The 25,494-nt window shown below is 39.4% G+C and overlaps 1 protein-coding gene across 1 annotated transcript; it reads left to right on the top strand.

The window, feature by feature from the left end:
- The first annotated feature begins 1,422 nt into the window (after window positions 1–1,422).
- Window positions 1,423–24,346, top strand: LOC116319905 (transient receptor potential cation channel subfamily M member 4-like). The gene is made up of 29 exons (XM_031739371.2): window positions 1,423–1,648; window positions 1,744–2,040; window positions 3,064–3,125; window positions 3,213–3,390; window positions 3,798–3,984; window positions 5,125–5,294; window positions 5,636–5,813; window positions 6,034–6,098; window positions 6,198–6,437; window positions 11,741–11,843; window positions 11,937–12,058; window positions 12,257–12,553; window positions 12,676–12,777; window positions 12,881–13,009; window positions 13,849–13,978; window positions 16,379–16,524; window positions 19,334–19,446; window positions 19,533–19,649; window positions 19,775–19,815; window positions 19,954–20,186; window positions 20,730–20,845; window positions 21,139–21,271; window positions 21,364–21,538; window positions 21,703–21,868; window positions 21,964–22,145; window positions 22,433–22,565; window positions 22,656–22,728; window positions 23,598–23,691; window positions 23,864–24,346. The coding sequence occupies exons 2-29, from the start codon at window positions 1,945–1,947 to the stop codon at window positions 23,893–23,895; spliced, it is 3,813 nt and encodes a 1,270-aa protein (XP_031595231.2). The 5' UTR covers window positions 1,423–1,648; window positions 1,744–1,944; the 3' UTR covers window positions 23,896–24,346.
- The last annotated feature ends 1,148 nt before the right edge of the window (window positions 24,347–25,494 follow it).

Genomic DNA, 25,494 nt, shown 5'->3' with positions numbered 1-25,494 from the left:
TGCAAGTTCTCTCACTTAAAAAGATGAGAGGCCTGTAATTTTCATCATATATACCTCAAATATGAGAGACAAAATGAGAAAAAAGAAAATCACATTCTTTGATTTTTTTAAAGAATTTATTTGCTAATTATGGTGGAAAATAAGTATTTGGTCAATAACAAAAGTTCATCTCAATACTTTGTTATATACCCTTTGTTGGCAATGACAGGGGTCAAACGTTTTCAAGAGGTTTTCACAGACTGTTTCTGGTATTTTGGCCCATTCCTTCGTACAGATCCCCTCAAGAGTAGTGATGTTTTGGGGCTGTCGCTGGGTAACACAGACTTTCAACTCCCTCCAAAGATTTTCTATGGGATTGAGATCTGAAAACTGGCTAGGCCACTCCAGGACCTTGAAATGCTTCTTACGAAGCCACTCCTTCATTACCCGGGCGGTTTGTTTTGGGATCATTGTCATGCTGAAAGACCCAGCCATGATTCATCTTCAATGCCCTTGCTGATGGAAGGTTTTCACTCAAAATCTCACGATACATGGCCCCAATCATTCTTTGCTTTACACAGATCAGTCGTCCTGGTCCATTTGCAGAAAAACAGCCCCAAAGCATGACGTCTCCACCCGGATGCTTCACAGTAGGTATTGTGTTCTTTGGATGCAACTCAGCATTCTTTCTCGTCCAAAAACAACAAGTAGAGTTTTTACCAAAAAGTTCTATTTTGGTTTAATCTGACCATATGACATACTCCCAATCCTCTTCTGGATCATTCAAATGCTCTCTAGCAAACTTCAGACGGGTCTGGACATGTACTGGCTTAAGCAGAGGGACACATCTGGCACTGCAGGATTTGAGTCCCTGGTGCTGTGGTGTGTTATTGATGGTAGCCTTTGTTACTTTGGTCTCAGCTCTCTGCAGGTCATGCACTAGTTCCCCCATGCGGTTGTGGGATTTTTGCTCATCGTTCTTGTGATCATTTTGACCCCATGTGATGAGATCCTGCATGGAGCCCCAGATCAAGAGGGATTATCAGTGGTTTGATATGTCTTCCATTTTCTAATAATTGCTCCCACAGTTGATTTCTTCACACCAAGCTGCTTACTTATTGCAGATTCGTCTTCCCTGACTGGTGCAGGTCTACAATTTTGTTTCTGGTGTCCTTTGACAGCTCTTTGGTATTGGCCATAGTGGAGTTCGGAGTGTGACTGTTTGAGATTGTGGACAGGTGTCTTTTATGCTGATAACGAGTTCAAACAGGTGTCATTAATACAGGCAACGAGTGGAGCCTCTTACAGAGGAAGTTACAGGTCTGTGAGAACCAGAAATTGTCTTTACGAAGTTATGCTTAAGCAAGTGGAATCCATGCACAAATTGGGCTAAATTTCAGCTGAATAATAATTCTAATAATGATTTTCTTACTGAAATTGGCCTTTAAAACAAATATATTTGCCTTTGCATGATTCCACAGATTACTTCTTGTGGGCGTGAGCACCACAGAGACACATACCTAACAGTCTCTGTTGCAAATGCGTGATATTTTTAGCTCCCAATAACAATTAGAGAACATAAGTATGGTGAGCTGTCTGTCTGCTACAGTGGTGTCTAAATGTGTTATTGAGGGTGTTCAATTCCCTCACATGAGGTCCCAGTGACCAGGTAACGTGATGAGGAAGGATTGGAATAAACACTACACCAGCTCAGACTCTGTGTCTGAGTAGTGTGTGGTTTTGACTGGCTTTTCCTGTTTTCAGAGTTTGGAGGAACTGTTTGCCTCTGTGAAACCACACCCATACCTTAGTGCTGGCTGCACCTACTTTTATTGTGGACACTGAGAGACGTTAGTGGCAGGGAATAGGGTTTCAGCAGTAAGCCACAAGGTGAAGTATGGTCAGAAAAAGTCACTTTTAGTTCTTCTGCACACATTTCTCACTGAACTCGACTGAAAGGGAAGCATGAATGACACAGAAGCAAAAGGAGAAGGAGGGAGAATAGAAGAAGCAGGTAGAGATAACAACGCAGACATTATCTGCCAGACTGAGAAGAGCCAGGTAAGTCAGCTTTTGCTAAAATCTTTCAGCTGCTGTTAAGATATCATGGTGGCATGTCGGCTAAAGCAAAACAAAACAAAACAAAGAGAAAGTAAGGAACCAACAAAAAAACCCCCTACATTTAAAGATTTTTTAAAAAAGTGCAAGCTATACTTGAAAAATTCTTACAATGAAGTTCCAAGTAACAGTGATGGTGAGCCGCCCACAAACTTCTTGGAAAACTACACGCAACACGCTTTTCAAACGTGCTCGTGAACAAACATCTATTATTTCGGCTGCAATTTGTTGATAAAAAACTTGTCTAACTGGTTGATCGTAAAACAAGCTTTAAAAAGTAGAAACAGGTTCGGTGCAACATTTCTATAACAGTTCACTGACTTTTACTTAACAGAAAAAAATGGAAAGCACACTTATGTCTACTAGTCTACATACAGCATCCTAAACATAAGCATGTAGTTAAGCACTTCATCATGTTTACTAATAACGTTGATGATGGCTGCATTTCATTCCATTTAGCTTCACAAAAAAACAAAGCTTTTGTGAAACAATGAAGCTTTCAAAGCAACTGTGCTATAATTGTATCAAGATTTAAAAAAATTTCTCACACTCATCTCCACACTGACACCTGCTATTTTCGCAGCTTGCACACTGAAAAAAGGCTACTTATCACAGAAAGAAATATATACACTACCAATAATTATGATCAACACATATTTGGGAAAAATAATTGTTCAAGTAAGGGAAGAAAAACGTTGAGATTGTTAAAGACAGCAATCAGTAGCTGTAAAGACAAGGTGCAAAGACCTTTTTCTCTCTCCAGCTGTTAAAATACGTAAGCCTGTTTTAGTTGCACAATGAATACCAAGGCTAATTTAAAAGCTTAATACAAAAAACATGTTTTTTGGCTTGTGGGTTGTGTTTTTGTACTACAGATTATGTGCATACACAGACTCACTGTTAGACTAGGCTCAGAAATCTGTAGACGTTCATCACTATTTAACAACATTTTAAAAATCCTTTCAGAATTGGATCCCCAAAATCATCAAGAAACGAGTGTGCAGCATCTTTGTAGAGGATTCCCTCAGGTACTGTGACCTCTGCCTTTTGATAGTGACATGTCTGTATTTTAAGTAGGTTGTCTTGGTGATGTTTTATCCCTCCACCTCTCTCAGTAATGGTGCATTGTGTCAGTGTGGGGCTGCGAGAGATGACCATGCCTCTGTGGCTGTTGGAGACTATTTCAGCACAGCAATGTTGAAGCACTGGGAAAGTGCGGAGCACTCCTCTGAACAACCAACTGATGCCTTTGGAGAGGTGCAGTTTGTAGGAGCCAGCAAGAGGCACAGCCATGTGGGTGCTTTTCTTTTTGTCCCATAACGCTTTATCTCTACAGTTTTTGAAAATGTGAGCACGTTATTAAAGGAAAATTCCTGTAAAGGTGGGTTAAATAAAAATCAAGATAAATCCGGAGCTCTGGTAGTCAGTACTTTGAGTTTTCCTGACCTTCAACCTACTACTGCTACACCTGAGTAAACAAAGTCAGTACAGATAAAGTGACAAGATTAAAACTCATAAGAACTCAATGTTGACACAGGTATCACTGCCACTTTACAACCCTTTTTTTTTTTTTTTTTTTTTTTACATTGACTTTCCTATAGTTTGCCAGACAGTAAAAATGAGTCTGGGCTCTTATGGGTCACTCTTTCAAGTGTCATTTTCATTTTCTAAGTTCTAATTCATCAAATCTGTAAACTTAGTTCCTGCGCCTGTCATGGAGCACTGAGCCTTCGGTGGTGTACAACATACTGACAGCCCAGTCAATATGGGGTCTTCCTGCACCCAACCTGGTTGTTTCTGTTGTGGGTGGAGAGGGCAAGACACAGGTGAAGACCTGGGTACGGGAGGTCCTCAGACAGGGACTGGTGAAAGCATCACAAAGCACAGGTAAAAAACTTTATGCATCTGTGTCAGTGCCTTACAAACTCATCTATGATGTTAACAGTATGATTGGAATTTCTGTGAGCTGTTTGCTGAAATAGTTTATTGTTGGTTAGCAGATGCCATCATATTTTCAACACAGTTCCCTGTGCCATAAAAAAAATGTCTAAAATACTCTCAACGCATGGCTTACCTGAACTTAGTTTCTAGATTTTAAAACTGCATAAGATGCCCCAAAAAGCAGATTCTGTTCATCTGGAAGTAGCATTTTGAGCTTCGAAAACAGCTGAGATGCTTCCTTATCTGGATAATTGAGCATGCATCAAGATATACAAGTTGTCTTAATGCAGTCACATAAAATTGCGATAGTGCATTAAAGTAGCAATTGTACTCAATTTTACCCAGCCTCACTGAGGAGTACAAGTACATCCAAATGAAGGTAAACATGACCCTGGGTAAGGCTTAAAATGCAGCAATATGAGGATCTGCTCCCACTCTGGCCAGTGGAAGGAGAAGGACTCCATCAGAGGCCACACCTCTCAAGGCCTTTACACCTGGAGGCTGGAACTGCCAGCAATGCACTCACTCATCCAATGTCTGAACTGCCAAACATAATTTCCGTTGTGAGAGCAGGAGAATGTCTGGTGAAGTTATCGGCAAGAGTATGCATAACCCTCCTTGACCCGGGACGTGCAGGTAGACCTTGATCACAAACTGCTCCTTCCAACAGAGATAATAACAGCTTATCTCTGGCCAGACCCCATCTTGTGGCCAGAAGACGCTATGCGTCCTGGAACACACCTGGCATGTTAGGTGTTTTTGTTGTGGGCATAAAATCAAATACATTTAAGACAAAGAGTGCCTACCCAATGTTCCCAATAAAGTAGTTTCCTTCCCTAGCACTCAAGACACCAAGATGGAAGCAGTAATGATTGCTCAGTGGATTATAAGGTCTAATAAAGCATACTTTGTTACTCCCTGGACCCTGGCCTTAATTTTTGTGCACCAATTGTGATTTTCACTCTTATATTTTACACTGCATCCCAACTTTTTCCACAACTGGGGAAACATTTAGTGACATGTCACAGTAATCTATGTAGTATACAGCTTGAACCAGGCCATTTACCATTTATCTGTTTTCCCCAGGTGCATGGATCCTAACTACAGGCCTGCATGAAGGTGTTGGCCGGTGTGTTGGACAGGCGGTGAGAGATCATGCAGCTGCAGCATCTTCAGTGTCCCTCAACAAGGTGGTAGCGTTGGGCATTGCTCCGTGGGGCCTCGTGGAAAAGCGAGAGCAGCTGGTCAAACCTCAGGTAGTACAGACATTACACATTTAAACATTTTTCAAAGCATTAAAAAAAATCATGTTCACCTTTATTGTCCAAAAAGTTCACTTAAAGATTTGATTTATATTTGTCTTTTTAATTGTGTTTTTTGTTTTAGTTGCTTATAATTAATATAAACAGCCTTTTGTGTCCCAATTTTAAATGACTAAGATTGTGTGGATTTTAGTGCTCAAAGTAAGGTAAATCCATGCTTACCGTGCTTCATTTCCATAGTCTTGGGACCAGACTGTATTTGCATCTTCTATTGATATAGATATAACACACATAAGTAAAGAAACACTAGTATACCCGGTTTTCTGCTTCTGCAGGGGAGCTTTCCTGCAAAGTACAATGCCTCAAACGCATCACAGGACTCCTGCCCCCTGGACAACAACTACCAGGCCTTTCTGCTGGTGGACGATGGGAGTGTGGGCCGCAGAGGAGGAGAAACGGAGTTCAGAGCCAGACTGGAGGAATACATTTCCCAGCAGCGCACAGGCATAAGGGGTGAGAGATGGCACCATAAACTTTAAAGTAAAATATTATATTACGGACTCTGAGGGAGCTTAAGGGAAGTTTTATCTGAATACTGATAACACGTTGTCAGCCCAATATTTTCCACTCATTTTTTTTTAGCTAAAGTTAATTGAAAGTTATTTGTGTTTAATTTAACAAAAACATTTGATCAAGACTGGAAGATGCTAAAAATTGTTGTATCTTTTTAAAGGAAGTGGCAGTATTGAAATCCCTGTCCTTTGTATGCTGATATCAGGCGAAACAGACATGCTGAAGGTAAAGTCTGCTTTATATGTTCATTATCACAACATTAATTGTGACTTAGTATTTAAATTGTGTAAATGTTTCATTCATGGTTTTTGTAATGTCTGTCAGAGAATGGATCTTTCTTTAAAAAGCTGCATCCCCTGGCTGGTTCTGGCTGGCTCAGGGGGTTTGGCTGATTTCCTGAGTGATGTCTTGGAGAACCTGTCTTCAGCTCCAGCTGTGCCGTCCTCTGGTGAAGGCAACAGTGAGGCTCTTAAAGCTCCCAAGGTGGATCTTAAAGACAGAGTGGCAGAACGGTTTAAGAAGCATTTTCCTTCAGAAGCACAGACTGACAAACTAGTTGAGCAGGTGAGTGCTGAGAACAGATGCACTGATGCACTGCACTGCATTTACTAGCCGGAGGAAACACTTTCTCTCTCTGCGTATTTATCAGCTACAGACCACTAGACTGTGGTGTATTTTAGCACTGATATCGAGTACTAAATCTAAGTATTTAGCTCGATCTTACTGTCAATGTGTCAGGATCACAATTCCAAGTTTATTCACATTATATTTTTTAGTGTAGTAATTTAAAAATTACTTTCTCAATTTGTTACAAATTGTTGAAACTTCAGGCTGTTATTTGTTTCACCACAGTGACAAAAAGTTAATTCACTCACAAGCTGTGATTAAAGTTGTTTTTATAGAACCAAATCATATATGCAAGCTTATAAATGCAACCAGGGGCGGAGCGGGGGGGGGTGGCTTACTGGGCTTAAGCCTGGGTTGTTTTTTCAGAAGCCCGGGGTCTTTTGGAGTGTAATTTTTTCATAGTTAGATGCCTGGCTGACAACTGTATAAAACAAAAACTACACACAATATTCGAAGCACATAGTGCACACTTTGGGAATTTACGACTGTGCGTAAATCCCCCCTAATATTGGTATGATCCGAGCTCAGACACTAAGCGGGGCGGGGCAGCTGCTGCCTGCAAGTGCGCTGAGAGAAACGGAGCGAGGCAGACAGATGAGAACTGAAGTCTGACCAGGTACCAAAGCAAATCATTCATACTGTACAAATAATGTAAATATGACGGTTTATCACGAAAGATTGATATCAAACTGATCACTTGACCCATATTACGTTACTTGCTCTTCAAGTGAATCAACAAATGGCGAAATGAAAAGCCGAACAACAACAATGCTGTTTCTTTAGAGAGTCTTAGCTTACATGTGTGTTTATTTCATATTTTCAGTTGTTACCCTCCACGGCTAAATAAATCGGTTTTAGTAATGTACTGATATGCAAGAATGGACAGAAGGAGCTTCTTTCAAAGAAAAAACTCTGGTAGATGTTATTTTATATATTATGCTTTGTATGTTGTTCAGTATATTCCGATGCAAAAAAAGAGGAATTTCAATACACAGCAGTATATTCACAGTTTAAACCAGATATTTACATACACTTTATGGAAAACACAAGAACATTTTTTTACTGTAGTACAACATCAATTTAGAGTAAACTTGTTTTGTTTTGGATAAATAAATATTGAAATGTCTTTTGAATTAGTTAAATGTCAGAATAAAGAGAGACAGAGCTGTCTATCACTTTCATCAAATTTAGGAGTATATATACACTAAGTTTATTGTTAATTAATAAGAAAATTCCAGACGATTCCTTTCTGAGCTGAAGAAGCTTCTGATAGGTTAGTAGAGTCCATGTGAGTAAATTGGTGGCACACCTGTGGATGCATATAAGGCAAAACACAGAGCCTGTTTCTTTGACATGGGAAAATCAAGAGATATCAACCAAAACACCAGGAAAAGAATTGTGGAGCTCCATAAGTGTGGCTCAATTTTGAATACAATTTGGTGCCATTTGCAATTAAGAAATACAGATAGTTTCTCTCTTTACTCTTAAAGTTAACAAATATGTTTTTTATATTTATCAATCTAAAAAAATAAACATTTAGTCTGATTTGATGTTACAATTAAAAAAGTGTTTGTGTTTTGATCTGAAGAGTATGTAAATATCTGGTTTCCACTGTATATTTGATGATTGTCAGCACAAAGAGGGAGAGAGAGGAACAGAGAGGGAGAGAGAGAGGAGAATGAGGACAGAACAGAGATGGAACAAGAGCAGGTGAGACATGTTAGTCAAATGGTTGTTTACCAAAAGTATCACCGTATCATAGGTACTCATGTATCTAGTACCTAGTGTTTCTTTTTAGGTTTGTTATTTTTCAAGTTATATATTTATTAAGTTATGCAGGCTTGTTTGCACAACAAGGCTAAATAATTATATAAACTTTTCTGAATCTAAATAGTGGACTTTGGTAGAATTAAAAAAATAAGTGTAGTGCAGGTCTATGATGATTTTTAGTGCTACTATCATCTAGTTCTGATTCTGGTTCTATCTTGGTTAAGTCCTAAGTAGTCCTGATTTTGAACTGTTGTAGTCCTGTTTTAATTGTGGATCAAAAACTAGTTTAAGGTGTCCTGCATATGTGATATATATTTTTCCCTATATGAAGTCATTCTTTTTTGAACAAAACTCAAAACAGAGCCAATTAATCTTTCAGTCATTTCTAGCCCCCCCCCCCAAAAAAAATCCCACATGCTCCGCCTCTGAATGCAACTGATCAATCAGCACTAGCCCAAAATCAAAATCTAATAGCCTTAAAAAGTACTGTTTACAATAAATTAATGCATTAGTGTTCAGTGTGTTTTAGAAACATGAAACAGGGTATTCAGGCTTTTGCCACTGGCTGCTTTTTCACTCATTTGCAGTCCAGTCCTTGTATCTGACCATTTTCAAAGATGGTGTTGTGCAATTTTCAGTTAATAAAGTCTGCGACGCGATCAGCTGTGGCCAAGCTTTTTAATTACTGCATGGAGGAAGGCTAACATGCATCAAACATCACAGTTCTACAGTCATGAGAGCTCTGCCCTTGAGACGTTGCAGGTCTCTTTTATACCTTAACACACACACAACTCCTGTATCTTACAGTTGCAACAGTTTTTTTTTTCACCCGCGCTGTTGCTGGCCAGAGAGCGACTCCCACTATCTTTCTCCAGGAAGCACCTGGCGCTGGTCTCCCTGGGAGTTTCATACAGTCAGCAGATAACATAGTTGAGCAGGCTACTTCAGGTCATATTGACCTTCACTATTAGTAATTATACAAAGGAAAAAAGATTTAAGATAAGGAAGCCATTCAGTGTGAGGCTTGTTTATCAAATCGCATCATTAAATCCATCCGCCAATGTTTCCAGTTCAGTTTCTGTAAAAGAACCATTATCAGCGATATTGCTAGGGATGAAGGTACATACGCATCACCAAACATCACACACACTCCTTTGTGCCGTTCTATTTTACCATGTCCAACTGTGCATGGACTGGTCCCTGCTTCCCGCTGGGTCTCTGAAGATTTCTGATCAGCAGCCAGTCTCAGTCTGGAGTTTTCAACCTTGGGATGATTTCTTCCAGCAATACTCTGTCTACTGCACCTGTATCTCCTTTACTGGAAGGAAAAACTTCTATTTTGAAATCAACATTTTACTTTCTGTTCAGTGAACTTTACTTGTGGGATATCAAAAGCTTATCTGTACTAACTGTAGAGTTTTGATGACTGTACATGAATTGTTAGTCACACAAATCATGGAAAAATCATAGAAAAGTAAACCTCCTTGTGACACATGGTCCTTCCCATGTGTCAGTTTACCATAATTAGGAAAAGGAGATAAAGAAAATGTTAGGTACATTATTTCTTAGACAATATCAGAGCTTCTCCTCTGGAGTATCTTCGCTCCAGGCCAGTAAACCTTTGTTAGGAGATGAAGTTAGTGTGGTTATCATGTTAAGGGGGATCTGTCTGGGGATCTCCTCCCATGTAGTGAGAGGAGGCCTTGGCTTTAGTGCTCTGCGTCTGCACTGGGTGAGGTCCCGCTCCCACGGCTCAATTGGCATTTTAGGTTATTGCGGTGGGTCCAGCTGCAGCAGTGGTGGGTCAGGGTCAAGTCAGGGGTGGAAAACGGGACGACCAGAGTCCAGGTCAGCCTTGGCTTTCAGGGCCTACAGAGCAGCTTGCAATGGCACATAAGGAGAAGAACAAACTGGTGTGGGTGAGCAAGAAAATGATGCGTTGTTTCCTGTGTTATACAGAGCGGGGCGCAGACTTTAAGATACTCAGCCGACCTCCCGTGAGCCTCTGCCCCAGAGCCATCAGATCCTTTGTCTAGTTAAGACGTCAGAAAATTGCTTTGGACTGAAGCCCAGAAACTTGCGCCACTCTTCCCCACCCTTTGGCCAAACGGAGAATTCTCGTGACTAATAAAACACGCTGGACACTCAGTCACAGTCATTTCTTAGCATGGTGTGCAGTGTGCCCTTAATAGAATTTCAGGAAACTGGACAGGTGGAGGACACTCATTATTATTGAGCTTTTTAAATGTGTCTTTAAATTGAATTTTCTGGTTCTACCCTTCCTTCACACTCAGAGTGGAAAAAATTTGAGTAATAAAATAAAGCTGTAAAAAATTTTCCTTAGCTGAGGTGAGTCAACATTACCTGTTGTTTTATGTGGCACGTTGTTGACTTATCAGGTGTTGGCACCCTGTTCCTGTCACGGCACTTGGTTTTGTGTTTGATTTGTATTGCTTGATTATTGTTATTCATGATGGTTCTTGATGGTTTTCTGTTCATGTTATGTTTGTTGCTTTTAGCTTATAGTTTCAGTCACTGTGTCCTCCCTGTGTTCCACAATTCATATCCCGTGAGTCATGTCTCAGTGTCAAGGCCGCCATACGTCATACATCATATTTTACTTTGACAGTGTCGTGTCCTATGTTAGTGTGTTCAGTTTTGCTTCCCTTTGTCTTGTTTTGTCTGGTTAGTCCCACCTGTGTTTTTACCTGTTCCCCAGCCTCTCATTATTCTGCCTGTGTATTTAAGTCTTCCCCTGTTTGTTGTCGCAACCTCTACGTTGCTGTGTTTTGTGTGTAGTTCCATGTTCTCAGGTCAAGCCACTAATGACCGGGAGTTTCTTAGTTCTAGTTCATGTTTTGTTGGTTTCTTTAGTATACATTTGTTTTGATTTTAGTTTGTTTCTCCGGGCAATAAAGGTGCTGCCTTTAGTTAAGTGTTCCTTCTCTGAATTTAGCAATAAACTCTGAGAGTGAAATCTGAGTTTCATGTACGAGAACAGCTGATAAAAGACTATATAAAAATAGACATTTTATATCAAATATATCAAAATATGTCAAAATCTCATCTTGTCTATGATAACAGAATGGAACAAGATGATTAAAATGACTCTGTATTCCCTTCTGTTTTGAAGAAGAAAAATAAAATATTTAGACAGCACTGACATGGATTCATATTCCTTGGTCCACTGGATTAAAATGGAGACTCTGCTCTTGATTTATTTCCCTGCTCACGTGCACACTAAACTCAAACAGGAAACTCAGATTTGGCAAGCCTGGAGTTTGTTTTTTAACTAAATTCAGAGTATGATAGTATTAGAGTGTGTGTTGATTAGCTTATCTGTCATAATAGGAATTTATCCTGCCTAACCAGAACACACAGGCTGTGCAATTTAATCTTTTTCTAAAAAAAAAAAAAATTGTGATCATGTCTCTGTCATTCCTGTTCCCTTTTCCATCTTCTGTCTCCAGGCTTTGAACATTTACCAGAACAGACATTTGATTACAGTCTACCATGCAGAGCACGAGAGTCCAAATGACTTTGACACAGTCCTGCTTAAAACACTGGTGGGAGGTATGTAAGTAGGCTGTAATTTTGCAAAAGAGCTGTAACGTACACTTTTTTAAAATCTTATTTTGATTTTTGTGTTGTCTTTGTGTTTTTCAGCAAGTAAGCAACATTCATCAGTTGAGGACAACCCTTATACTGATGAGCTGAAACTAGCAGTAACGTGGAACAGGGTTGACATTGCCAAGAGTGAACTCTTCAATGGAGAAATCCATTGGAAGGTGAGGAGGAAAAAAGACATCACACAGATGTCTCATTGAAAGAAGAATTCATACAAAACATTACATTATGCAGCCTACTGTGACACTTTTGACAAATAAATCACTGATTTATTTGTCAAATCAGATTTATGGAGGAATATTTGTCATAAAAAATGTTGACCTGTCTTAAAACGTGATCTTCTTCCTCCAATCAAACAGTATAAAGATTTGGAGGACTCAATGACAGATGCGCTGATCAATGACAAGCCCCAGTTTGTTCGGCTTTTCACTGAGAATGGTTTGAACATCATGGAGTACCTCACTTATGGCAGGCTGGAAAGCCTCTATCGCTCTGTGCCAGATGGGACCTTGCTCTATCAGCTGCTACAGCAGTGTCTAGCAGAGCGGCTGGCAATGGTGGAGCGTCACTCCCCATCAGAAAAACAGAATTCATCCACAAAATTGTTGAAAGATAACAATGAGGATGGACCAGTGAAGGAGGTCACCCTTTTTGAGGTAAGTTTGGGAATCAAAGAGATTCTGTGCTTTTTCATTAATTATGCTCAAATAGATTAATAAAGAATGTGAAGAACATCTGATACTGTTGTGCTTATTGTCCCACCCACATGTTTCCTCAGGTGTCAAGGGTCCTGGAGCTGTTAATGGGTGATGTCTGCCAGCCTTTCTACTATCAACCTTTGAGATTAGAGTTCACTTCATCCAAAGGGACAGCTCTGAGGGTACTCTGAACTTTTCAGAATATGCACACAGTGTTCTTGTGGTTATAGCATTTCTTTTTCATGGTTGACCTGATAATAAGTATTATTTCTTCATTCATCAAAGCGAGCCAGTAAGGTTCTGCGTGGACGTTGCAAGTATCAGGACCGGCCCTGCCTCGATCCCTGGGCTTCTCTCTTCCTCTGGGCTGTTCTGCAAAACCGCAAGGAGATGGCCCTTTATTTCTGGGAGATGGTAAAAGCTCTGAGACAAATTTAAAAAATGTTTTACTTGTGTTCAGCTGGTTTAAAAGCCACAGTCAAGATACAACTGGTTTCTCTAGTGTTAATAGTTCAGGAGTGGTGCTTTTCCAAAAGGGTTATAAGGCGATTACTTAATAATTAACAGAAGAAAAAAAGGGATTAAAAAAATATTGGACATTTGTGAGAATGAGATGCAGCTAGTGCTATTTGTTACACGTGTGTCGTTAATTACAATGTATTGTTAATGATTATTTTATGATCTAAGCATTGATTATATAAAATGTAAATCATATGATAACATATGACATTATGTCTTATCACAATGTTAAATCTTAATCTAAAAGCAAATAATTACTATAAAATAATCAAATTGAATTGTGAACTTGCTATATTTAAGCATTTAGTTTACTAATTACTGGTAAGCCATGGCTAGCAGCAACTATTGAGTAGATGTTTTCTTACACACTCCAACTTTGTGATCAGGGTCAGCAGCTAGTGATAATCCTTTTTTTAGCCTGTAGCCTCTGCAAATGTTACACAGTTGGGCATGAACTAGTACACGAGATGCTGCAGGTTCTACTCCAGCTTGCAGTAGATCTTGTGAAAAATAGCAGTAGAACTATAAATCTAAAATACATGTATATAGTACCTTTAAGTAAATTGCTAATATCACCAACTTAGACTTCATGCAGCAAGTAGATGTGTTAATGATTGTCTGGTTGTGCTGTACCACTTAGACTACTTCAACAGAACGAACTGAGATAATAATGCAGACAGTATTAGATACAATGAATTTACTTTTTGCATCCGTGTCTTTGCTTTACTTTCCAGGCAGGTGAGGCAGTCCTGAGTGCTCTTGGTGGCTGTAAAATACTCAGAGAACTGTCCAAACTTGAGATAGAGAATGAAACCAAACTCTCCTTGAAAGAGCTGGCCCAGAGGTTTGAGAACCTGGCACATGGTGAGACCTCAGAAACAGTTTTCCACTACTGTTCATGTTATGATTATTTGTTATCTACTTTCATAATAGTTTCATTAAAGTTTTTCTCTTAACAGCTGATGTAACACAATTGTAGCAAAACCTATCTAACGCTTTACACAATAGTAACTAAAAATTTCATTACAGTAAATATCTTTCTGAATGTGCTGTAGCTAAGTTTAAGGATATAGTTCCTCCAATGTCATCTTCTTCAATGCTAGAGTACAGAGCAGCTACTTAAACCTGACTCCCACAGAGGTGTGGGAGAGAAGTGTTTGACTCTTTAATATAAGTCTCAAATATGCAGCTTAAAGCAGATAACTTGGGAAGCTGGAGAGGAAATGGCATCTCAAACACTTTGAAGATCTTCATTTAGCCTGGAAAAAATATTTTATGTTCTGTAAACACTTACTGTTCATCACTGATTGAAAAAATAAGAACAACTCCTGGTTTCTTTTCAGCACTGTAACCAGACTGAAAGAGTCACATCTCTGAGCTGAATATTTCTTACATTTTAAGGAATACATAAAATTTGAGATTATCTAATTTTAACCATTTGAGAAAATATAAAGGTTCATAACCATTTCACATATGTAATTATGTACATCTATGTTGAATACTACAGATATATATTTGGACTTCAGCTGAACATTTATTAGACCCCATTCCTACAAGAGTGTTCAAATATTTCCTACCATTAATTAAGTCTTTGATGTTAAATATGATTATCCCATCTCTATTAATCATCTTTGAACAGAAACAGGACTATTGGAGGTTATAAATGATCTTCTCATATTCTCTGACAATGGACTCGTCTCTGTGGTTGCTAGAACTCAAGAACTCAAGAGAAATTCCTTTAGAATTTCAGTTGTATCCAAAAACGATTAAGAAGAAAAGTAACTAATGGGGCGATAAAATCAACAGCTAACTTCAAAAATTAAGTCTCCAAATTGTTTGGACCTGCTGATTTTCTAGTATCCAAAAGTTTGAGGTCTGATGCTGTCACCAGGCTAAAACTAGAGGAGTGGCTGGCCACAGAATTATCAGAGAATGCAGCTGAGGAATGCTCATAAGAAATATTTACTTTCTCCAACAGTGTGCCCGATATTACAAAATGTTCATTAAAACAACCAAGCATGTCAGCCTTCTCATAAATATGATGCAAGTGTTTATAAGGCATGGGGGAAGCGTTGTGCCAGTATTATCACCAGACAAGGACTTTATTGTTTTCATAAATGTAAAGAGGTTTTTGAGATTGTTTGAAGTCTCTATAACAAAGTGATCAGCTTTGGCTTTTCTAATGGCAACTGAGAGATGAGATGAGATGAGATAGCCTTTATTTGTCAGTTGCAAGTCTTTTGCCCACAAAATGTGCATGTATTGCACATTTTTTACCAGCATATGCTTTTAAATGCATGTTTGTATTAAACAAATATGCATGACTGATTAACGCATTTATTTTATCCAGGCTTGTCTACAGTATCGGTCTTTATTTTGGCATTAGCCAGGCTCTACTCTCTCATCTTCAGCTTGTTCACTAAAACTCTCTACTCTTGACAGGCACATGTAAAGGTGACCATATTTCTCCTAGTCTTGGCTCATTTACACTGGCTTCCAGTACGTTCATGAATTGATTTTAAGATTTTATTTGTTGTTTTTAAGTCTCTAAATGGATTAGCTCCCTCGCACCTCTCTGATCTTTTAACTACAAATACTCCAAACAGAAATCTAAAGTCAGCTGATAGGTTGCTTCTGCTCGTTTCCAGAAGCAGGCTAAAACACAGAGGAGACCGGGCCTTTGCGATTTTTGCTCCTAACCTTTGGAACAGTCTGCCCCTTCAAGTTAGGACATTTGAAAACGCATATTTACTCCCTAGCTTTTAATTGTGACTGATTTTTGTTTTGTTCTTTCTGTGTGTGTTTGGTTTACTTTGGTCAACCTGTGTTGCTTTTTAAAAGTGCCTATGAATAAATTGATTGACTGATTGGTTGATTTCCTTCTGTGTTGGACTATTGTAATTATTATCAGGTTGTCCTAAAAGCTCCATAAAAACCCTTCAGTTTATTCAAAATGCTGCAATGAGAGTACTGAAAAGGAATACTAAAAGAGTGCATATGTCTCTCATAGGTTCTCTTCATTGGCTCCCTGCTAAACCCAGAATTAAATCCTTCTCCTTACATACAAGAGCTTTAAAAAATTGGCCCCATCATTTCTTCAAGATTTCAGAGTACTTGCTCATAGGGAGTTACAAGTTGGGGTTTTCTTTGTGTTATTGTAGGGTCTTTACTATACAACATAAAGCACCTTTAGATGACTGTTCGTGTAAACTGGCAGTATATAAATAAAATTGAATGTCATGTTTTGTCTCCACTTTACCTCAGATATTTTCAGCTCTTGCTATCGGAGTGATGAACGCCGATCCTTCACCCTACTAATTAGGAAGTCTCCTGTCTGGGGTCACAGCACCTGTCTTCAGATGGGTGTGAGTGGTGACGCTCGGCTTTTCTTCAGTAATGATGGCGTACAGGTGTGTTAGATTTTTAACCTTTTTCATTCATGTTTTTTTTCCCCCCTGTCCTGTATGGCAGTTTAGCTGAATTGCAGAATCAGAATTGTTCACTGAAGGCCAAAAAGTGCCAAATAAAACTTCACAAGTACAGTATTCCAGCATTTGCTATAATTGCCCACTTGATAGTAATATTTTATTAGAGCTTAATTAGGATATTCTTTATTTTGGATTACTACAAACATAATAGACAAGACCGGAGAATGGAAAAGAAAAGAAAGAAAGAAATTGAACTTGGGGAAAAGCACCAACAAAAGCACCAACAAAAAAAACAAACAGCAGAGAAACCACAGCAACAACCAACATATGCATAAATAACAATGAAAAAGTTACTAAACAGCACACAGTATTGATATTGTAAGATATTTTTAGAGGCAGCAGCAGCTCAAGATGGTGTGTGTCTGTAAGTACCCATAGGTACATCCAGGTAAGGAAATCGTGAACACCTGATTCTATTCATCTGGAGAAACGTTTTGTTGCTCAACCAAATGACTTCCTCAGTCTCAGCTGACTGTAGGTTTCTCAAACCTTATAAACAGCACATTTGAACAATAACTGAAACTATCACAGCCACAGAAACAGCAATTCAAAACAACATTGCAGAAGTGGAAGCAGAGCAACTACGGACGAACGTTTTCAGCCTGTCTCAGCAGCAAAGCCCTCAGCATCCAACATCAGCATGGAGGCGAGGAAGGCACTTGCATCACTTAGTAATGACAGCAACAGTCTCATCCTTCCAGCAGACAAGGGTAGGTGCACAGTATTGCTAAACCAGAAAGACTATCATGAGAGAAGTTTGTCACTGCTCAGTGATGAAAATACTTATGAGCCCCTGAAATGAGACCCAGGAAGTGGTTACAGGAAGAGGGGGATAGATTGCCTGAAGCTGTTAGAACAAGACAATGCTATTGACCGGACCTCATACCACAGGCTATACCCAGGGGAATCTATACCAAGTCTGTATTGTTAACCAAAGATACATAAACAGGATGCACCTTTAAGGCCGATTGTCTGTATGATCAACTCGGTCACCTATAACATCTCTAAGTTTCTGGCTTCGATCCTCAACCCGCTGGTAGGCAGCTCTGAACACCACATCCAAAACACCCTGGATTTTGTTGTCATTATGGAGGCAGATGAAACAATGGTCTTGTACGATTTTACGTCTCTTTTCACTTGTGTTCCAGTCACTGAAGTGTTGGAGGTAGTTTGTAAGAGATTGCAGGATGACCCCAACTTCAGCAACAGAACCACTCTCAGCATCGACCAAGTGTGTTTGCTTTTGGAACTGTGTCTTAATCCTACCCTGGAATGCCACCAAGTCATTGGTTCAGGTGTGTGGATGACACCTGGGTGAAAATCAGATCTCAGGACGTACCACAATTCACAGATCACATTAACTCGGTGGACCAACACATGAAATTCACCAGGGAGGATATGAAAAGTGGCAGGTTAGCCTTCTTAGAATGTGAGATTTCCATCAGTAATGGGGGACATCTAAAAGCTGATGTGTACCGTAAACCTACGCATACAGATCAGTATTTAAGCTTTGACTCTCATCATCCACTGGAGCATAAACTGGGTGTCATCAGGACGCTACAACACAGAGCGAACACCATCCCCACTGACACAGCGGCCAGGGAGGCAGAAGAACAGCACATCAAGAAGGCCCTGAGCAAATGTGGTTATCCCAGCTGGACTTTTGTCAAAGCTGGGAAAGCACCTAAAGAAAGCTCCAGCCGATCCAGGAGAGAAGGACAACCGCTGCCTAAGTGAAAACCTGTAGTGATCCTGTATGTGTCAGTAGTATCGGAACAGTTGAGACACATTTTTTCTAAACACTACGTCTCTGTGGCTTTCAAACCCCAAAACACGCTGCACCAAAAACTGGTCCCCCGACACAAACAGAGTAACATAGTGTACGCTGTTAAGAGTCAGGAGGATTGCCAGGATTTATACATCGGGGAAACCAAACAACCTCTGGCGAAGTGGATGGCACAACACAGAAGAGCTACCTCGTCAGGCCAGGACTCTGCAGTCTATTTACACCTACAGGCCAGTGGACACTCTTTCGATGATGAGGATGTACACATCCTGGACAGGGAGGAATGCTGGTGTGAGCGCAGAGTCAAGGAGGCCATTTAGGTGAAAACGGAAAGACCATCTCTGAATCGAGGGGGGCAAGGGTACATCTTTTGCCATCTTACAATGCTGTGATTGCAGCAATTCCCCACTTTCTGTGAATGCTACTCACAGCCTTTGATCAATGAGCTTTGATCAGTGGGTTTTGGTCAATGGTCATGAGAATTTGCATATTAATGATCAAGGAACTGACCTCACAGCCCATTGTTCCTTCAGTGGGCTGGTTTCAGTCATTATGCAAATCTACTGTTTATAAGATTGTGGAAACCTGCAGTCAGCTGAAACTGAAGAAGTCACTTGGATGAGTGACGAAATGTTTTTCCCACTGAAAACGCTACATCCAGATGAACAGAATAACGGAAACCAGCCCACTGAATGAACAATGGGCTGTGAGGTCAGTTCAGTATATATCTGCTTTGATTATACAGTTCAATCAATACATATACACTACCTATAAATAAGACTATGCAATGCACAATCCCTTTCATGTACAGTACAATAATTTAAATTACAAAAAAGTTACAAAAGTAAAAATGGCAGGATTCTTCAAAAATAACACATCCTACCTTCATGTTGTGCCAGTGAGCTGCTGTTGATTGATAAGGACTCATTTTCTCTCCTCTTCCAGTCTCTGCTGTCCCATATCTGGTGGGGTGATATGAAGAGGAACACAGAGGTTTGGAAGCTCCTGCTCACTTTCTTCTGCCCCATCCTCTGCTACACCAATCTCATCTCTTTCAGGTTAAAGGCTTATTCTTTTCATATTAAAGGTTTGTAAATGTATTTTGATATTTATTTAAACATTTGCTACATATTTTACCTCATAGAAAACAAGATAATCAGTTGGAAGAGGAGGAGGGAATTCCTAATGAGGATGGGCCAGACCAGGACACTAACAGTCTCTATGGAACCACCGTCTTCTCTTTGGATGACATCAACCACCTGTAATATTTCTACTTGCACTCTTCAGTGTTAATCTGTAGAACATCAGTTTGTTATTTTTATGTTTTTGCTTTGCATTAGCTAAAGTCTAACAATTAAATCAATTTTATTTTCGTTCTTACACCAGTGACCTTGACTCAAAAGTTCACAGGAGTGGTACCATTAAAGGTGAGTCCTGTTTAAAGAGTCATCTTTAAATTAGTGTTGTCACTCACTACAAGAAGAAAGTCTGACATCAGAAATTATTCTTGTTACCACATGCTGTCATTTAAGTCCTGCTATCTGCATTTATAATCTTTGATACAGGTGTACCTTACCGACCACCACAGCGTCCATTCATAGTGTCACGCTGGCGTCAGTTCTGGTTTGCACCGGTCACCTCATTTCTGGGCAACGTCCTGATGTACTTCCTGTTTCTCTTGCTTTTCGCCTACGTGTTGTTGGTGGATTTCGAGCCCCCACCACCCTCAGGCCCAGGTGCTGCTGAGTGTGTGTTGTACTTCTGGGTGTTCACCATTGTTTGTGAGGAGATCCGACAGGTGAGTGAAGAGAGACATCTTACTTAGAACTTTATTTCCCAGAAAGGTTTGGTAGCTATAGAAAATGTAAAGGGAAAAATTGAACCCAGTAACTGAACTTTTTATTAAATTGCGCATAGGAGAAAGACAATATAACTGAAGATTTGTATTGCAATACAGTGGTTAATATGCTGCTGTGTCACAAGCATTAAATTCAGAATGGACATTAAAATAGATAAATACATTTTAATATTTGTTACTGACTTCAAATAACTTAAAAAATATAGTGAAGATTAAATAAAATTACATAAATTAAAATCTTATTCCTGTTGGGTTTTTACCCAGTCTTTAAAATGATACATATGTAGTCAATCATTTTACTTGAATCTCTTCCTTCCTTATTATGTTCCTTCTTTGCTTACCACATTAAATACACCTTCCTTTGAACAGCACACGGAGAGTGGTTTTCAGTATTTGGATATATGCCCTGGTGGCATATATACTATAGACTTATACTATAAACTTATAGTTTAGTTTGTTGTAATTTTTGTGTTCTTCTTCTAGTCGATTTTTTTGGGGACGATGCCTTGGCGTCAAAGGTTCAGACTCTACATTAAGGATATGTGGAATAAATGCGACCTCACCGCCATCAGCCTGTTCATTATAGGACTAATCTGCAGGTATGGACAAGAAATACAAAAAAAGAGAGATTATTGAAAAACATTTTCCACAATAATATTTTTGAATGAGGTTTTGTCATTGCAAAATTGTAAGAGGTTTAAAAGACTTGTGCTTGGTTTGTGTTTATGGATGTAGTGTGGCATAAATAATTTTCTTAACCCCTGGTCATTTAGTCCCTTAAGTTTAAAAATGTTTCTTCTTTAAAAACCAAATTTTACAGGTTAATATACAGGTTTGCCACCAGGTGGTGGTGCTACCTCATTGATTCAGCTTTACTGTGCTTGTGTTTCAGGATGTTCCACCGGTCACATGAATTTGGCCGAGATGTCCTGTGTTTGGACTACATGGTCTTCACCCTTCGCCTCATCCACATTTTTGCCATTCACAAGCAGTTGGGGCCAAAAATCATCATTGTAGGAAAGATGGTGAGAAAGTTACCATCAGTTGACATTATACCAGTTGTACACTTTTAATAATATGTCACAAAACAAAATGACAATTTTCTCCTCTTGTTCAGATGAAGGATGTCTTCTTCTTCCTCTTCTTCCTGGGTGTGTGGGTCATGGCGTATGGAGTTGCCAATCAGGCTCTGATCTACACCTACGATCCAAACCCGAATCGCATTTTTCGGAGAGTTTTCTACAGGCCATACTTGCACATCTTTGGACAGATCCCTGTGGAAGAGATGGATGGTACAAGTGTTTGTGCAAGTGGCATAAAAATAAGAAAATCTGTGTTACAAGCTGAAATCTGTTTTAAAATGCTGCACTTTCCTGGAACCTACTTTCATCACAGAAATTTGAAATTGAGTGTTATTATAATTTTAACCATTTCTTACTTTTCCAATTTATTGCAGTGGGTAAGGACTGGGATATCACTTGTACACACAATGTGACTTTGATTGAGAGCGGTGAAGAGCCGTGTAGAAATCATGAGAGTAACTGGATGGTAGTGATTCTGCTAGTCGTATATCTCCTGGTCACCAACATCCTGCTCATTAACCTGCTAATTGCCATGTTTAGGTAAAGAACCAGTCTTTTATTATATCTGAGGATACATTCACATACTGAATGGCTTGACTTGACTCAGTGGCTCTGATCTGCTTGTATCCACACAGCTACACTTTCTCTAAAGTGCAGGAACACAGTGACATCTACTGGAAGTTCCAGCGTTACAACCTGATTGCTGAGTACCACTCCCGTCCTTCTTTGGCTCCTCCTTTCATTATCCTCTCACACATCAACATCTTTATTAGGAGAGTTATTCGCAAAGTTCCCTCTGTAAAGATCCACCACTTTGGTCAGTATTGGAGTCAGGAGACTTGGTTCTTTCTAAATCAAGTTATTCATTTAATACAGTTATTGCTTAAGTACTTTAAAGTAATAAGTTTAATGAGTAATGAGTGAGAAAATTTTTGTTAATCAGTGGCTAGCATGTTATCACTCAGTTGCTCACTAAAAATGACAGTTCAAGGCTACAGTAATAGATTCTTTGAGTACTTGCTTGGTGAACTCAATTTAGCAGTGATGAAAGCATGAAAACTGATTTGAAAGGTAATCATTTCAACCCTTTGTCTTTACTATCAGTGTTAGACTTGGAAACAAAGGCAGCAAACAGATTATCAACATGGGAAACGATTCAGAAGGAAGACTTCCTGACTGCTCGAATCAAGATCCAGAAAAGCAGCGACTCAGAAAGGCTCAAACGGATGTCTACTAAGTAAGCACACCTTCATCCTCCACTGTAGCAGCATTATTTATTACTGTGTGACTCCATCATTCTGAAGTAAATGTATCTTTGTTTATATAGGGTAGATGGTGTGCTTAAACATCTGAGTGAAAGCAGAGACTTGGAACACAGGCTACGGTCTCTGGAGAATCAGGTAAAACCGAAGCTCCAACTTATCATTTTGTACCCTTTGAGTCATTCATGATACATACGTGGAGCTGCTGTGAAAGAGCACATTGGTTCAGCCAGTTCAGTATTCTACATAAAGGTTAAATTTGATTCATTCATGATACATATGCTGCTGCTGCTGTGAAACAGCATGTCTGCTCAGTTAAAGTATTCTCTGTGAGGTTTAAAGCACTTCATAGCAGGTGGCAGTTGGCATAATACATTAAGAGGATGTTGAAACATAGAGAAAATACCTACTGTACAGCAAAAAGACAGTTTAATGTTGGATTATGTGAAGTTGTTATTTTGGGTGACTGTAAGTAATTCTGTAGTAAGTACTTTTATGGATTGAAGAATGTCACATTAAAGAAACAGAGGCAGAACTTAAGCTAATCAACTTAGTGCAATCAGTTGTAAAAATAAATGTACATGCAAAGAAATGGTGTATTATATTATTTAGTGCAGAAAACAAAAGCTAATTCCAAAAAGATGTTTGAGAGTGGAAAGCCATTTAGGAACTGAACTCTGAGTGCTTTTATATAGCACTGGCACACAGGGACCAGGTTTTGCCACTTTCATGCTTGGAAACAGGACACAGCAGCCTCTCCCATGCCTACAGGTGAGATCTGCCACATAACAGGCCGAAAGGAAGGCAGGGTGGAGTGAGTTTTCACCGAGAAAAGGAAAAAGTACAATTGTTTTCAAAGAAAAAAAGGCAATAGTTTTCCATGTGTGTCAGTTAAATGTTTTACAAGCCTCTCAAAAAACAAGCATTACATATTCTCATAGGTTTTCTCAAGTTGTCTTGACTCATTGACTCTTTTCTCAGATACACCTTCTTGTTCTTCTTTTCAGATCGAGTACTGCTCCAGTGCCCTCAACTGGGTTGTGGATACTTTAGCACAAGGAAGCACATTCAAACCTCCTCGACCCCCACCTGCATTACGAGGTACTTCACAAAACTTATGAAATTAGTTCTGCTTACAAAACAACCTGCATATTGAAAGGGCAATATTGCTTTCTCCTACAAACTCAGTTCCGTCGACGTTATTTTAAAATGCAGATTTTTTGCTAAAATTTGTCCCTCTCACTTGTCTTCTTCTACCTGTTCTTCTATACAGATGTGTTACCCTCCTCTTCCAGCTCAACTTGATTCAATGACACTTTAAATCAAGGACAATGTCTTCACTTCATACAAGTTTAGTAAAAGAAACAAAAATGGAGCCCGCTGCCTTTTGACAACCTCTGTTCAGTCTGCCACCGTGATTCTCACTGAACTGTGTTATCAACGCTTATAAACACTGAAATGAAAAAGGAAAAAAAAACTGTATTCAGCATATGCCAGATACTGCAATACATTTATCATGTGAATACATATATAGTTAGGAAATGACATGACATCTTCATTGCTGTAGTTTTAAAAACACTTCTGGAATTTAAAATCAATGTATTCTAACGTAATCTGTAATAATGTCTATTAAGAGTTACATTGTGAGCATGACAATACTTTTTGTGTTCAGTTACACTTTAAATATATGAGTCATATTTGTATGTCTGCATTACTGTTGTTTCTTAATAAAGTTAAATAAAGTTTTCATACTTAATAATAAATGAATTCTTACTAGAAATACAAAAAATAACCCTAGTTTAAGAATGTTTAAATATTTGGTTAGTAATATTAACTACCCTGGCTGCAGGTGTATCATTGGATGACAGTAGTTGCTAAGAGACAGGTTTTGTTCCTTTTGGACAAAGCCGGGCTAGATGTTTACCTCTGTTTCTAGCCTAGTGCTAAACAAATTAGCTATTAGCTCCTGATATACATTTACATTAATGTGAAGAAGAAGATGCACACTCTTTTAAACCTTATCAGGTTTTGTTTATCAGGACATGACACAACCCCAATTCCAAAAAAGAGTGTAAAATGTAAATAAAACCAGTATGCAATGATTTGCTGGGTAGTTATAGACCAATTTCCAATCTTCCCTTCCCACATTTCAAATGTCTTTTATTTTGAGCTTGAGTAGCATTTAGAGAACACAAGCTTAAGCATGTTTAGCTGTCTGTCTGCTATAGTGGTGTCTAATGTGTCATTGAAGGTATTCACTTTTACCACATCAGATACCAGTGAACAGCTAAGGGGATGAGGAAGTATTGTAATTAACACAAGCCTAGTTAAACACTGAGGGTTCTCAGTAGGGGCCATGCTGACACCAGCTGCCTTCTGGCAGAGGGTACAATGCCCCTCCCATGTTTTAAATGCAATTTAGAACAGCACGTAGCAACACCACATATGAATGGGTGGAGAGAGGTATGAGGTCTTCACACCCCCGTTCTCTGTTTGCCATCTGGGGCAGGGGCTGGGAAGGGGGGTTAGCCATCTGGGATGCTGGGCCTCCCTGCTGCTGCAGGACTAGAGGCGGCCTGCTTGTCTCCACTTCAGAGCAAAGGACAACATATCCTGGGTGTGGGGGCGGATTGCCCCTCTGGTGGTGATGGTACCTGGACCTGGGGGGTTTTGAGTATGTTTGGGGAGTGTGAGTGTGTGTATAGTGTTCATTTCTGTTTGCGAGTGCTGAGTATTTGTATATGTGTGCATGAGGGTGGGAATGCATGCTTGTGTCTGTGTGTGCCTGTTTGTCTATGTTTATGTGTCAGGATAGGTGTTAGACTCCACCTCTCTGGGAACATATCAGGGTCCCCCAGGTGTGGTGGCCTGTCTCCCACGACCACACTTCCTGCTGGTGGCTGA

This window comes from Oreochromis aureus, linkage group 8, assembly GCF_013358895.1.
Source record: "Oreochromis aureus strain Israel breed Guangdong linkage group 8, ZZ_aureus, whole genome shotgun sequence".
Classification (NCBI taxonomy): Eukaryota; Metazoa; Chordata; class Actinopteri; order Cichliformes; family Cichlidae; genus Oreochromis; species Oreochromis aureus.
Note: the sequence above shows the minus strand (reverse complement) of the source record. Positions and strands in the feature narration are given on the sequence as shown.

Excerpts from the sequence above, each read along its gene's own strand:
- LOC116319905 (XM_031739371.2), top strand. The coding sequence starts at position 1,945 with ATGAATGACACAGAAGCAAAAGGAGAAGGAGGGAGAATAGAAGAAGCA. Across the intron at positions 5,295-5,635 it reads AGCAGCTGGTCAAACCTCAG|GGGAGCTTTCCTGCAAAGTA; the intron begins GTAGTACAGACA and ends CTGCTTCTGCAG. Across the intron at positions 19,650-19,774 it reads TTGGATGACATCAACCACCT|TGACCTTGACTCAAAAGTTC; the intron begins GTAATATTTCTA and ends TTCTTACACCAG.